Source organism: Tiliqua scincoides, chromosome 7 (assembly GCF_035046505.1).
Source record: "Tiliqua scincoides isolate rTilSci1 chromosome 7, rTilSci1.hap2, whole genome shotgun sequence".
Classification (NCBI taxonomy): Eukaryota; Metazoa; Chordata; class Lepidosauria; order Squamata; family Scincidae; genus Tiliqua; species Tiliqua scincoides.
In genome coordinates, this window is record NC_089827.1 from 75436927 (window position 1) to 75450609 (window position 13683).

General features: G+C 42.9%; 1 protein-coding gene across 1 annotated transcript in view; it reads left to right on the forward strand.

The window, feature by feature from the left end:
* Positions 1-13683, forward strand: part of PTPRB (protein tyrosine phosphatase receptor type B) — an 81230-nt gene that overhangs the window by 47620 nt on the left and 19927 nt on the right. The window contains exons 15-21 of the mRNA XM_066633323.1: positions 551-820; positions 2387-2650; positions 3867-4130; positions 5070-5351; positions 6142-6420; positions 8342-8491; positions 9664-9907. Of these exons, the coding sequence (XP_066489420.1) occupies positions 551-820; positions 2387-2650; positions 3867-4130; positions 5070-5351; positions 6142-6420; positions 8342-8491; positions 9664-9907 (1753 nt within the window). The remainder of the gene's footprint in view (positions 1-550; positions 821-2386; positions 2651-3866; positions 4131-5069; positions 5352-6141; positions 6421-8341; positions 8492-9663; positions 9908-13683) is intronic.

Genomic DNA, 13683 nt, shown 5'->3' on the forward strand with positions numbered 1-13683 from the left:
ATGTTGGCAACCTTCAGTCTCGAAAGACTGTGGTATCGCGCTCTGAAAGGTGGTTCTGGAACAGCGTCTATTGTGGCTGAAAAGGCCAACTGGGGAGTGACAATCCCTTCCACACTGGGAGCAAGTGCAGTCTGTCCCTGGTGTGTCTCCCTGGCTGTGGGCCTTCCTTCTTAGCCTCAGACTGTTGGCCAAGTGTCTCTTCAAACTGGGAAAGGCCATGATGCACAGCCTGCTTCCAAGCTGGCCGCTCAGAGGCCAGGGTTTCCCACCTGTTGAGGTCCACTCCTAAGGCCTTCAGATCCCTCTTGCAGATGTATCGCAGCTGTGGTCTACCTGTAGGGCACTTTCCTTGCACGAGTTCTCCATAGAGGAGATCCTTTGGGATCCGGCCATCATCCATAAGAATGGATGAAAGGTTATATATACTGTTACATATATGTATGGGGGGTGGGTAAAATTTATCAGTGTTTTTCACAACTAATTAGGTAATAGTCAACATGCATAAAGACATTTCACACCACCCTCACTTTTTAAACCATTGTTTTCCTAGTTCCTGCTCCTGTTCAAGAATTACACGCAGACAATGTGTATAGCAGTCACTCCCTAGTAGTAACCTGGCACAGTGCTGCTGGTGTGGCCGAACGATATGACATCCTGCTCCTGTCTGAGCAAGGCCTCCTTCTGAGCAACAAATCTGAACCAGCTACAGCTAAACAGCACAAATTTGAAGATTTAACACCAGGCAAGAAATATAAAGTACAAATGTTGACAGTCAGCGGCGGCCTCTTCAGCAGTCGGGCAGAAACTGAAGGCCGAACAGGTAATGCCAGCTTTTTTTTATTAGGGGAACAGCAAATAGCTTTGGCAGTCATCAGTCAGATATGTGTTGTACTTTTCTGCATGAATATTATTATTTTAAATTAACTTCCAAGCTAAAACAGAGCAATGCACAAAAACCAAGGCCTTGTAATTTAAATCTGTGAGTATATCAACCAATATCAACTCCCTAAATCATTTCTGCCATCAGTCTTTCTTAGAGTCAATTCCTACCCAACTTTCTAGTGCTGATGTAGCCATGCTAGCGGGGCATTGTGCTGCTTTCTGTGGTGGAAGGGGATAGGCACAGAAGCCTCTTCAAGGTAAGGGAACATTCGGGGCTGCATTGCAGCTGTATCAATGCTGGAAAGTTGGATAGGGTTGGGCCCGGTCAGGCTCTGAAGGCTGACCTTTGGAATGATATAACCCTCAACTGTGTTTTCCTTATTCAATCAAAACTGTGATCTGTGTGAGCCATGTGGCTGGTACAAGTCTGCATGCACCCATGTTGGTGGATCAGGCCTGGGAGGGGAGATAAGAAGCTGCGTGCAACCAGTGCCACCGATTCCACCCTTCCCGGACCTGCCTCCATCGCCACTCTCCTCCCACCATGTTCACCAAAGAGGCTTCAGAGCAGCTTACATTAAAAGTCTACAAATACAATAATAAAATAATAAGTCCCTTTCCTTCTCTTCCACCTTCTCACAGGCAATTGGTGCCACATGGTTGCTATTAGAAGGGAGGGATGTAGTAACCTTTTTAAGGATCCAACAGGAGGAGGAGGTAGCAATGATGGTTCATTTGCTGGTTTGTCACTTGCTGATCTCTTTTCTCCTCCTCCTCTCGAGGCAGTTGATGTCCCATGAGATTCTTAGGGCCAAATCCTATTCAACTTTCCAGTGCCGCTGCAGCCATGTCAACAGGGTGTGCACTGCACCCAGCTGTGGAGGGCAGTCAAAGGACACCTCCTCAAGGTAAAGGAACTTTTGTTCTCTTACTCTGGGACTGCATTGTGGCTGCATCAGCATTAGAAAGTTGGCTGGGATTGGATCCTTAGTGTTGTGTGTGAAAACACTTTTAGGACTAACATAGACTTGAGCAAATATGCATCTAAAAAATGAAGAAAACCAATTATTTTCATTGTATAGACATAAAGTGTCTATACAACTTCATTGTATACAACTTCATTTTCATTGTATAGACATAGAAGTGACATAGAAGTTATAAACATAACAAGAAGGCTATATTAATTCTGCTTTTAATGTTTGCAAACTTCCTTGTTTTTGGTTGAAAGAAAAGTGCACTGAAAATTGAACAAATAATGTTAACTGATCCTGAGAATTTACTCTAGATTATGGAATGAGGGCTATTGATGTTAGTAGCAGAAAAAATGGAGTAAGCAAGTGGTAGAATTTGTTCCACGTAAATCAGTATGGAATAAAAGGAAGCAGGCAGACACTTTTTAACTTATGCAAGCACTGTGTTTGATGTTCTGTTCCCCCATTTTCTGACTGCTTGCCAAAATTTGCTCTGTGTACTAGAAAAAGTGTTATATGTTCTCTGCTTTCAGCGCCAGCTGCTGTCACAAATCTGAAAGTTACAGAAAGCACCACTGGGCGCTTGTCATTTAACTGGACTGCTTCTCAGGGTGAGCTAGACAAATATGATATCTTCCTATACAATCCAGACAAGTCCCTTCAAGACAGGATTTCAGGGGACCGGAATCTCCGACAATATTCTTTCCAGAATTTGGTGCAAGGCAGATTGTACAAAATGGTGATTGTTACCCACAGTGGCAAGCTTACTAATGAGTCATCCATCTTTGGGAGAACAGGTAAGATTTTCTAATGAGCTAATACATCAGCAGTGAGATGTGCTTTGCAAAACATCAGTGGGCAACTTTTACTATCACAAGTAGAATTGCTCTGTAATTCTAGGTAACTATAACCTAAACTGGGTTCTCAGAATCAGAATGAGCCCTAAGGTAGGAAATTTGAGCCTCTTCAAGAGTAAAGCAACAAATCAAAGGCATGCATGTCTGTCTGCAATTGCTGAAGGCTTTGTAAATTCCACAGATGCATATGTTTGATGTATAGATGTAGAGTCTCTTGTCAAGCACAGAATTTGGTATGGTGAGAAGCTCAGTTTAATTTCAAAAGGAAATAGTGTTTGGTTCTTTTAGCTCTTGGCTAAACTTTGAAAGCATGTAGGTACTGCGTGTGCAATTTTGACAGCACCCTCTTGCTCTAGTTCCTCCGGAGAGGGGAAGGTGGACATTGTCATGGTTGGGAGGAACATGATGGGAGAAGCAGACATACAAAGAGGTGCAGGTTCCTTTCATTGTCTTTATTCAAGTTTCTTTCCCTGTACAGCCACTTTGAAGCTCATGAATTCAAACCCCATGCTGCTTATACCCCCATGTCCTTATACTTGATTCTTTAGAGGGAGCTTTTGCCCCCACATGTTCCTCCTTGCCTTGGGGCTCTTCTGCCCCTCTCTATTCAGAGTAAGGGTCACTTCCAGACCTGGTCCTGAAATCATAAAAGCCTCAAAATAAGCACGCTGGCTAATAGATGGGTCACAATTGTATAGCCTTGATCCATAGTTCATCTGGCAGGAGGTGTCTCTTTTTCACCTTGTCTGCCATGTTTTCATAGGAGCGGGCTGTAAATTTGCTACTGTTTTTTCTGAAGTGTAGCCAGTAGCCAAACCGCCGTACTGCTCAAAAAATATATATGTGCTTATTGTCTAGAGCAGCCATTTTCAAGCACTGTACTGTGAATGGTCCCCAGGTGTGTTGCGGAAATTTAGGAAAGGGTCATTTATTAGTAGGGCCGCTGGGGGGTGTGAACCCCTCCATTGGCAGCACAGTGTGCCTTGTCAATGGTCCAAAAACCAATGGTGTGCCTTGACCGTTTTAGTGCCCTGCCAGTGTACCATGAGATGAAAAAGGTTGAAAATCTCTGGTCTAGAGAAATGGTTCTTGCTAGCTAAACAGTGCAAGTAGGTACAAAAGCAAATTTACCTGCTATCTGTTGTCTCCTTTTCAGTACCAGCTCCAGTTAGCAATCTTGAAGTATTAAATAAAGATATGATGGAGAGTCTGCAGTTCAAGTGGAAACCAGCACTAGGAGATGTTGATCATTATGAACTGAACCTATATAATCCAAATGGCACGCTAAAGGAAGCCCAGAAAGGGAAAGACTTGACAAAATGGAACTTCCAAGGCTTGGTCCCTGGCAGAAAGTATACCCTTGTTGTAATTACTCATAGTGGTGACCTGACAAATACAGCATATGTTGAAGGAAGAACAGGTAAAGAACTTGTTTTATACACATTATTGCTGCCTCTTACTGCAGTTACTGTCATATACCGATGCCTAGATGTGTGCATTCATTTTCAGAATGAAGTCAGCCTGTTCATATTTAGTTCCATTCATGCCAAAGCAAAGTGACATGAAATATACATCTGTTTATATCTGTTTTCAGAACCCCCATTCAAAAAGCCTCCTTGATGCAGCTGGAAGATGCTTCTGGTTGCACCTGGGAGGTCCTGGGAGGCCCTCCAGATGGGGGCTCAGTACCTGTACGAAGAGTCAGATCTAAGGTTGCCAATCCTATGGATAAGGAGGGCCAATTATACACACAGTTTGCAATCCTACATACACTCCTGCATACACTTACACTTACACTTATCAGTTCTTCCCAATCTTTGGCACCTCTTCCCACAATGCCTTTGCATTGCAAATGCAGTGCACAGCTCCCGGAAGTGACTGGCAGTGACATCACCATCAGTCAATTCCAGGTTTGGAGACCATGCAGGACTCTGTAAAGGCCAGCAAGAGGCTCAGGGCAGGCAGGTGGAACTTTCGCAGCACACAAAAACCGTGTTCAGAAGCTCAGCTGGTCAAGCTGAGTCTCTTACCAGCCTTTGCAGCTTGCCGTGTTGTTTGGGACATACAGTTTGAATAACTGCTGATGTATAGGATTGTTCTGACAGTCATATAATATTTCTGTACTGACCAACTTAACAGAAACCTTTGGGAAGGTCTTTGGTCTGCTGCCAGTAGGTGACTTTTCGAATGTGAAGGAACATCAGAGAACGGGGTAAACAAAATAGACACAAGTGCAAAATAGCCATGAATGCACAGAACAGTGCATTCCATTCGAGGACTAACTTCATTTTAGAATTACTGCCTTAAATTGTGTATTCAAGTGTAAATTTTCTTTATGTCTCTGTTTTTCACTTTCTAGTGCCAATCCCTCCAAATGCAGTGTCGTTTGCTGATGTCACAAACACCTCTTTGTCCATCACATGGTTAGGCCCACCTGACTGGACAGATTATGATGACTTTGAATTGCTTTGGACCCCAAGAGATGCCCTCACAGTCTTCAATCCTTACAGCAGTAGCAAATTAAAAGGCCGCATTGTGTATGGCCTCCACCCGGGGCGACTGTATCACTTCAGCATCAAGAGTGTCAGTGGCACCATTCAGAGGACATATAGTAAACCCCTCTCTGGAACTGTGAGGACAAGTAAGACCCCACGAAGTCTCTTAAGGGACCGGACTAGGACATTGTTGAAGCAGTTTAGCTGAGATGTGTTTTGCTGTAGTTAAACATCAGTTTTATCACTTAGCAGATTCATTAATCATTGCATGCCTCTCCCTTTTTCTGCCACATTTTTGTCATATCTTCATCTGAAGAAAACTTTACAACTGTTTTCAATCAATGGAGATTCTCTCCAGTCAACCAACAGCATTCATGGGCAGGTCACAGAGAGACTTAAAACTTACTTCTTTCATTATTCAATCAGGCAGAGATTATTCGGGCTGCAAGGTTTCATAGAGTAATTGGTTGCATTAATCAATTTAATAAATATTTGCTTGACTAAAATGCCATCGGGCAGTTCAGAGTGGCATCAGGGGTCGACAGCACTGGCCAAGAGCCTACAGCTCTCAGAGGACCCACCTGGCAAGACCTCTGAACCCTCAGTACTGGTGGCAGGGATACCATCCAGTGCGCCATCAGGAGACAGGTGGAGGGGGGCACTATGGGGGACAATGCAAATGTAAAAGTTCTATAAATGATGCATACATAGCATTAGATGTAGGACATGAATATCATTTTATAAATTAGTAGGCTGAGTTCAAAGAAAATTAAATAACGTGCTCACCCTTTAATTAGCCTAGTGAAAAGTACCTTGCCATTACAAATTGTATTGCTATTTCCTAATTTAACTGTAGCGTTAGTACTCTGAGATGCGTCCTATGAATGAAGTATCTAATATATAAAGCACATTCTTTTCTTCTGCTTTTCTTCAAAGAACCAGATAAGATCCAAAGTTTGCACTGCTGGCCACAGAACTCCACAGCTATTACATGTTCCTGGATCCCTCCTGATTCTGATTTCGATGGGTATAGCGTTGAATGCAAGAAAATGCAGACCGCGGAGATAGAATTCTCCAGGAGGATAGAGAAAGACAGATCTATGCTTAACATCATGACTCTTGTGCCGCACACAACATATTTGGTGTCCATCAAAGTGCAGTCATCTGACATGACCAGCGAGGTGGTAGAAGACAGCACCATCACTAGTATAGCTAGTAAGTTGTGTTTTTTTTTTTTAATGTATACCAACAGATACGCAATGGACAGAAAAATATTGAGGGGTAGGTAGGTAAACTTCTAGTGTACGATACAAACCCAAATAAATGATATGTGGCCAGAATGTAGAACATCTGTTTTGTTTCAGTCAGCACATATAGTACTAGTGTTCAAAGCCCTGGGTCTGTTTTTAATGGCTAAGTGTTCTTGCCTGACTAATACTTTGAGAATCACAGACAGGTTTTATATTCTAATCTATCATCAAAAGTCAATCAGTTATTTGTCGTCCGTTTGCAAACTGTTCTCTTCGCCTTTTCCTTTTTTTGTCCTCCATTCTTCGTTGCCTTCAAACAAGAGAGCAGGAAGTAGTGTCCTTCCTATTGTAATTAAGCGGGATGTATAGCTCTTTCAAACTTCTCTTACTTTTCTGCTTTGGCTCAGTTTATAGTAGGAACTAAGGAGAAGCATAGCTTCTCAGAATCCCCATCAATTCAATTATTTCTCCTGCAGGCCAAATGGAGAAAATGCCATAAGTGGCAAATGACTGTCATTAGCTTAGCTGCTCTCATCTCACGCTGGGGGCAGACAGTCCAGGGCCAAAGACTAGGGCTTGAGCGTTCTGGAACATTTGAAAGGACCTAGATTTGAAATTCCAAGTTCTGTGAGTAACTTTTAAAATCAAACCATGTCATCATCAGTTTGCACACCAAGGGAATAACTTCTTACTGAAACAAATAGTTGAGCACATTTTGATAAAAAGGAAGCTGCAGTACTTATGTTGCTTGCATGGCTGCTTGTGATCAAGAGTAGTAAACTAGATTGCAATTGTTATAGGCCAGCACAACTTATGACCCATCAACCCAACCCACATATGGTGGCCATTCAAGGGGCTCGATAATTCCCCTCTGGTTGCTACTGAGATTGCAAAAAATACAACAACAGGGGGGAATGTCAGGCACCTAGCAGACTGCAGTACACAGTTGCTGGCTGCGTAAAACTTAGTGGATCACAAGTAGAGCTGTCATGAGCATTTGACAGGAGAACTTCAAAATATTGAATTGCCTTGCCTGTATGCTTAAGAGCACAATCATGGTGAACACAGCCTTTAAGAAATATTTGATCGCAGAGCAAGTTACCTAAATGATCAGATACAGAAAGCTTCCCAGAAGCAACCTTGAATTGAGAGGTGCTAACAGTGAATCAGCTGGCTGTTTAGATGTCCGATCCTTTGGCTTGTAAACCTGGAGAGGACTCCCCTTTCCAGAGTTAAAAACAGAGGGAACCTGGTGGCTAGGCAGCTGGGCTGTTTAGCTGCCTGATCGGAGACTAAAGCATTCTGATCAAAAAGCTCATCTTACTGATGGGAGCCTTCTAAAAAGGTGCAGTGAGGGAGATAAGCCAGAGTCTGTTTGCAGCCCCTTGCAGAAAATCAAGGTGATTGGATAGGCTTGATGCTTGATAGGTTTTATACTGCATATCATCTGTCATGCTAGCAGACTGGGGATTGTGAGAAAATGTAGGAATTTCAACGTAGCAAATAGTAAAAAATTTCCAGTGCAATCATATGCATATCTACTCAGAGGTAAGTACATATGTAGAGGATTGCAGCTTTTAGCAAGGATGCTCAATATCCTTAAGTAGTTGAACTTGGTTTAACCCTGAGAACATCACCAGTAAGTAATACTCAGAGAGGGGGGGGAACCACTTTAATGTAGTCCTTGGCAACTATGGCAAAAAAATCTGCAAAGGAGATAATTATGCCCTACATACTGTACCTGCTAGTCTTGATGCATTCAGTATCTCCTGGCTGGGAACAGCCACTAAATTTTTGATTCAACATGTATGTTTGCGTTTGAGCTGCTTGTATATTAATAGGTACAACTGAGATAATTTTTTCAACATGACTGTTCTGTCATCTAGGCCCTCCTCTACCATTCCCACACATCCGAGTGAACAAAAAGGATGCAGTCATCACCAAATCTTCCATCCACTTCACTTTCAATTGCAGCTGGTTCAGTGATACCAACGGAGCGGTGAAGTACTTTACCGTGATTGTCCGAGAAGCTGATAGTAAGTTTTCGTGATTTTGGAAGGTCTGTGTCTTTAACACCGTGTCTTTGTTGCTATCTTTAAAATAACTGACTGATCTCTATAAAATTCTGTGTGGTTATGAGCACAACCTTAGGCATGTCTACTCAGAAGTAAGTAGCATTGTGGTCAGTGGGACTTACTCCCAGAAAAATGTGCATAGGATTGCAACCTGTGGGTGCCTCATTGACATCAGAATAATACTTGGCATAAGTACATTAATACTAACCAAAGATTTCAGCAGAAATTGGGACAGTCTGGGAAGAGGCAACTTACCATAAATAGTTGCACCCCCAAGTACCATTTCTTGCTGTTGAGAAATGCTGGGAGCCATAACTAGAAACAGTGGCATAGCTAGAGGGGGTACAAAGGACTAGGTTTTGCAGGGAGCCTCACCACAGCGTGCAAGTGGCCCCTCCCCCTCCCCTTCGGGGTCATTGCATTTTGCTCCCACCTCGGAAGGGATGGCTTCAAGGGGGAGGGTCCACTTACATGCTGTGGTGAAGCTCCCTGCATAACTTAATACTTTGCACCCCTTCTAGCTATGCAAGTGTCTAGAGAGACTCTGCTCCCACCTGTGAGGAAGCCCTGCTCAGGAAACAGGCACTACCTGGCTGCTTGTAGCTACTTCCAAGTTTGGGAGGTACTTCCTCGGAGGCTTGCTGTGCACAACAAATTGCCTCTGAAGGGCTGAAAGGGGAGGGGTGACAAAAAGAGTTCCCTTCCTTGGGTTGCTGCTTCAGAAGTAGCCAGGGTGAGGGGATATCACCGGCCCAGGTCCAAGCTGACCCATTGCTACTGCTGGTCTTCCTCCGGGCAAGGGGTCTCTGAAAGGGATCTCCGAGGAGATCTCCAGCAGCCAAGAATCTCTTAAGGATGCAGCATAGCCTTTACGCTGCCCATGAATTACTGTTTATAGACTTGTTATATTTATTGATTTAAATGTTTTAAAGAATTCTTGTTCCTTTTTGGGGTTGATGTCATTAACTAGTTTGAGCGTCACTGAGACAGAAGCATGATATACAAATTAAACTTTACGGAACTGACTGTTTAATCCAAAGGTCTGGAATTTGCTCCCCGTTAGCTTATTCAGCTACTGTGTGTTAACAATAGAACTGCCATATTTTTATGTTTCCAATTGCACGCTTTTCCAGGCAGTGATGACCTGAGGCCAGAACAGCATCATCCTTTACCTTCCTACTTGGAATACAGGCACAACAATTCCATCCAAATCTATCAAACAGATTATTTTGCAAGTAAATGCAGTGAAAACCCTGATGGCAGTTCAAAAAGCTTTGATATTAAGCTTGGAGCAGAGATGGAAAGCCTTGGAGGAAAGTGTGATCCAAATCACCAGAAATATTGTGATGGTCCCCTAAAACCCAGGACTGCCTATAGGTAAGATTTGTTGTAGTTATCATGGCCCCTCAAAAGATGGCATACATACTGTTTGAAGCTAGTCTATCTAGGAACTAAACTGCTGTAGATTAATAGCCTCTACTGTATGATATTATCTGTGCTTTATTGTACCATTTATAATAGCATTGCCTCTCCTCTGCCTCATACTGAGAATGTCTAAACCTTTCGTCAGCCATCTCTGTGACTGCTGCAGTTCGTTTTGTACAGAACTCTGTGGAGTGGGAAGGTCTCTGTCACTTTTATACTGATGAGTGAACTTGCTAATCCCTCAATGGAAAATTTTACAAGATAGTGATACAATACTGTAAAGTGCCAACACATTTATGATGAATTCTTCTGATATTGGGAGCAAAAAATTTACTGGAGTGTTTTATTAGTGTAAGCAGAATTGCAAAATCCAAATAGTCCAAAATTCATGATTCAGGTATTTTTCCATTCCCCTTCCTGCCTTCAAGGATGTTCACTTGTGCTTTTTAGGGAGAAATCTCAACCTGGTATGAATCTCTAACGTAAGAGAATTAACACATAATTTGGCTCTGAGTGGGCTTTAAAACAGATTTGGGCTGGGTGCTCATTGTACCACTGGTGTATGCATCCAGAGATGCCCAGTTGGGAATGGAAGCAAGGGACCTTTCCATTCCCTGGAGGGATGCAGTGGGGCTGTTGGAAGAGGGGTTCTAGGAAGCAATCACAGAATAACTCTATTCCACTGGTACATTCCACCACCCAACTAGTTTGCAGTTATCAATAAAAACACACAGGAGCAAAGGCCCATCTAGTCCAGCTTCCTGTATCTCACAGTGGCCCACCAAATGCCCCAGGGAGCACACCAGATAACAAGAGTCCTGATGCCCTCCTTTGCATCTGACATAGCCCATTAAATCAGGAGGTTGCACATACACATTATGTCTTGTAACCCGTAATGAATTTTTCCTCCAGAAATTTGTCCAATCCCTTTTAAAGGCATCCAGGCCAGATGCCATCACCACATCCTGTGGCAAGGAGTTCCGCAGACCAACCGCTTTTCTTTTTCGAAAGAAAACCTCACAGTTTCTCAATAATGCATATCTTCTGAAACATCAGTGACTCCTACTTTTTATGGAACAGAGAAGCCTATAGCTGTTCTCTTTGTGTGTGTGCCTGTGTGTGTGATGGGATGCTATCCACCATTATGGCAACAGATCTCAGTTGGTCTGCATCCTTCTCCTTCAGTGGTCAGGGAGAGAGACAGCATATGGAGAAAGGGTAGGTAGGAAATCACACTGAGGGACATCCTACAGGGATCACAGAGAGCAGATAAAGAGGGTCTCAAGTGTCCAGAGTTCTGCAGGCAGTGTTGCACCCAAATTTCAGTAAGACTCTGTTGGGGGTCCACTGTTCAGCCCCCTGTGGTGATGGTTTTTTGAAACTGTCATGCTGGAAAAATAATATCAGAAAAAACATTACAAGTTAAATCATTGTAGGCATGTTTTAGCTTAAAATCTCATGCATATATGAAAATGTTTTTTTCTAGTATTGAGCCATATATAAAAAATACAACAGCAATGAATCATTTATAATAAGCTTAAAAGGAGACAAAGAAATGGAGAGGGGTTTGTACCCTTCTCTCTCAAATTTCTAACAGAGTATGGCTACCTAATATGAACTACTAGTCAGTTTGAAGAATCTGTTAACAGCCCAGCATTCAGGATTGCTGTGCCAACAAAGAAGCACTTGGAATGAGTATACCAACCCTTCTGCCAACACAGCATGAATTAGGATTCAGAATTTTAGAATGCCAGTTCTTTAGAAAGTGGGCCAATTTTTCTTACTCCAGTATGTGGCCAACTTTTATTATTAAAAGAGAATGCTAAAACAGAATGGGCAACGAAACCCTCTGGGTGATAGACTATAGCTAATCAAGCAAGTTTTTTTTCTCCATCTCTTAATCATCTCTGATTCTCAGCTCTATAAATTTCCCAGCATATTTTCCTTTCTCTTTCCTCACTCTTCTCCTCCCATGGGTCATTCCAAAGCTTTGACTATTATATTTTCTCTGGCTACAGAAGTTCTTTTCAACTTGCTTATGTGTATATTCCACAGAAGAAACTTGAAAGCATGTCTAAAGTAATTTTAGACATACACAAGGAGCAAAGATTGGCAAACTCTAACTGTGAAATTTCTAAAAGTTACCTTCAATTAAATAGGAAGCAGGGGCATAGTTGTCATCTGTATCATCAAGCTCAAAAACTTCTAAGTTGTGAATAGCAGACTCTTTGAAATAACATGTGTAGTAAAGAGAACGGGCAGCGTGATTTAAGATACAAGGGATTCATTTTTAAAAATGTATTTTTCTTGAAGTGGCAAGTCAGAGCATCCTAAACCTTTTCCATTCCTTTCTTTCCCTTGTTAAGGGGCAAGTTACACATGACTCAGGAGATATGTGACAAGGGCTGCAATCCTAACCAATCCTTGGATCGTGCAGTCCTGGCCACAGTGATCCATGCCTCAGTGACATTGAGGTTAAATTACTATAACGTGCTCTATGTGGGGCTGCCCCTGAAGACGGTTCGGAAACTGCAACTAGTGCAGAATGCAGCGGCCCATGTGGTTACTGGAGGTAGGCAGTTTGACTCTGTCAGTCCGCTTCTCCAGCAGCTGCATTGGCTGCCCATTCGTTTCCGGGCCCAATTCAAGGTGCTGGTTTTCACCTTTAAAGCCCTATACTGCTCTGGGCCAGGGTATCTTAGAGATCGCCTACTCCTGTACAATCCGGCTCGTCCTCTTAGGTCATCAGAGAAGGCCTTTTTGCAGGTGCCGCCGCCTAAGGAGGTACGTGGGGCGGTGGCAAGAAATAGGGCCTTCTCAGTAGTGGCACCAACACTATGGAACTCCCTTCCCCTTGACTTGAGAATGGCTCCCTCTCTTGAGACTTTTCGGCGAGGCCTGAAGACCCTTCTGTTTAAACAAGCCTTCTGAGTTCTCGGCCTTTTTAACATCTTTTTAACATCTTTTAATATTTTGTTCAGGCCTGATTCTTTTATGATTTGCTGCTGCTCTATGCTCTTTTTACCTGACTATTTTTTATCTGACTGCTGTTTTTATGATATGTGTTAATATGTTTTTATTTGTTTTAAATTATGTTTTTAATCTGTTTTAACCTGTTGTAAGCAGCCTTGAGTCCCTTCGGGGAGAAAGGCAGGGTAAAAATAAAGTTGTTGTTGTTATTATTATTATCCACACTTTCCTGAGAGTAAGTTCCATTGAACAAAATAGACCTTACTTCTGAGTAGACCTGGTTAGGATTCAAGATGTTCCAACATAGTTTTCTTTCCTTAAAAGTATCTGAGGAGAGCCTAAATTTGATCAGGGTTGCAGCATTGGGGTTTGTTTTTTAACTGCTGTTCCTCCAATTTAAATCACATGCAACTTGAAGCTGGGGATAGCCACAAAAAGAAAAAATACAGGTACTCATATCATACCTACCTGGCTTTTTCTTTCCTGCCATAGCTAATGCCCCAATGGCAGCCAGCTAATCCCTGACTGTAATCTTGGGAGGGTGGGCTGGGATCCTGCTTAGAATCAAACTGCTGGAGAGCCTTGCTCCCAGCCATGTTCCACCCTCACCATCATGGACCAATGAGGGCTAAGCCCCTTTGACTCCCGTGTGATGGGCAGGCCAGGGCCAGCAGGGACGATCCACAGGTAACTGGCCCCACAAGGATTGGGATAAAAGCTGGGGGGGGGGGGCTGGCAGTTTCAGTAAGAAAAGTGGC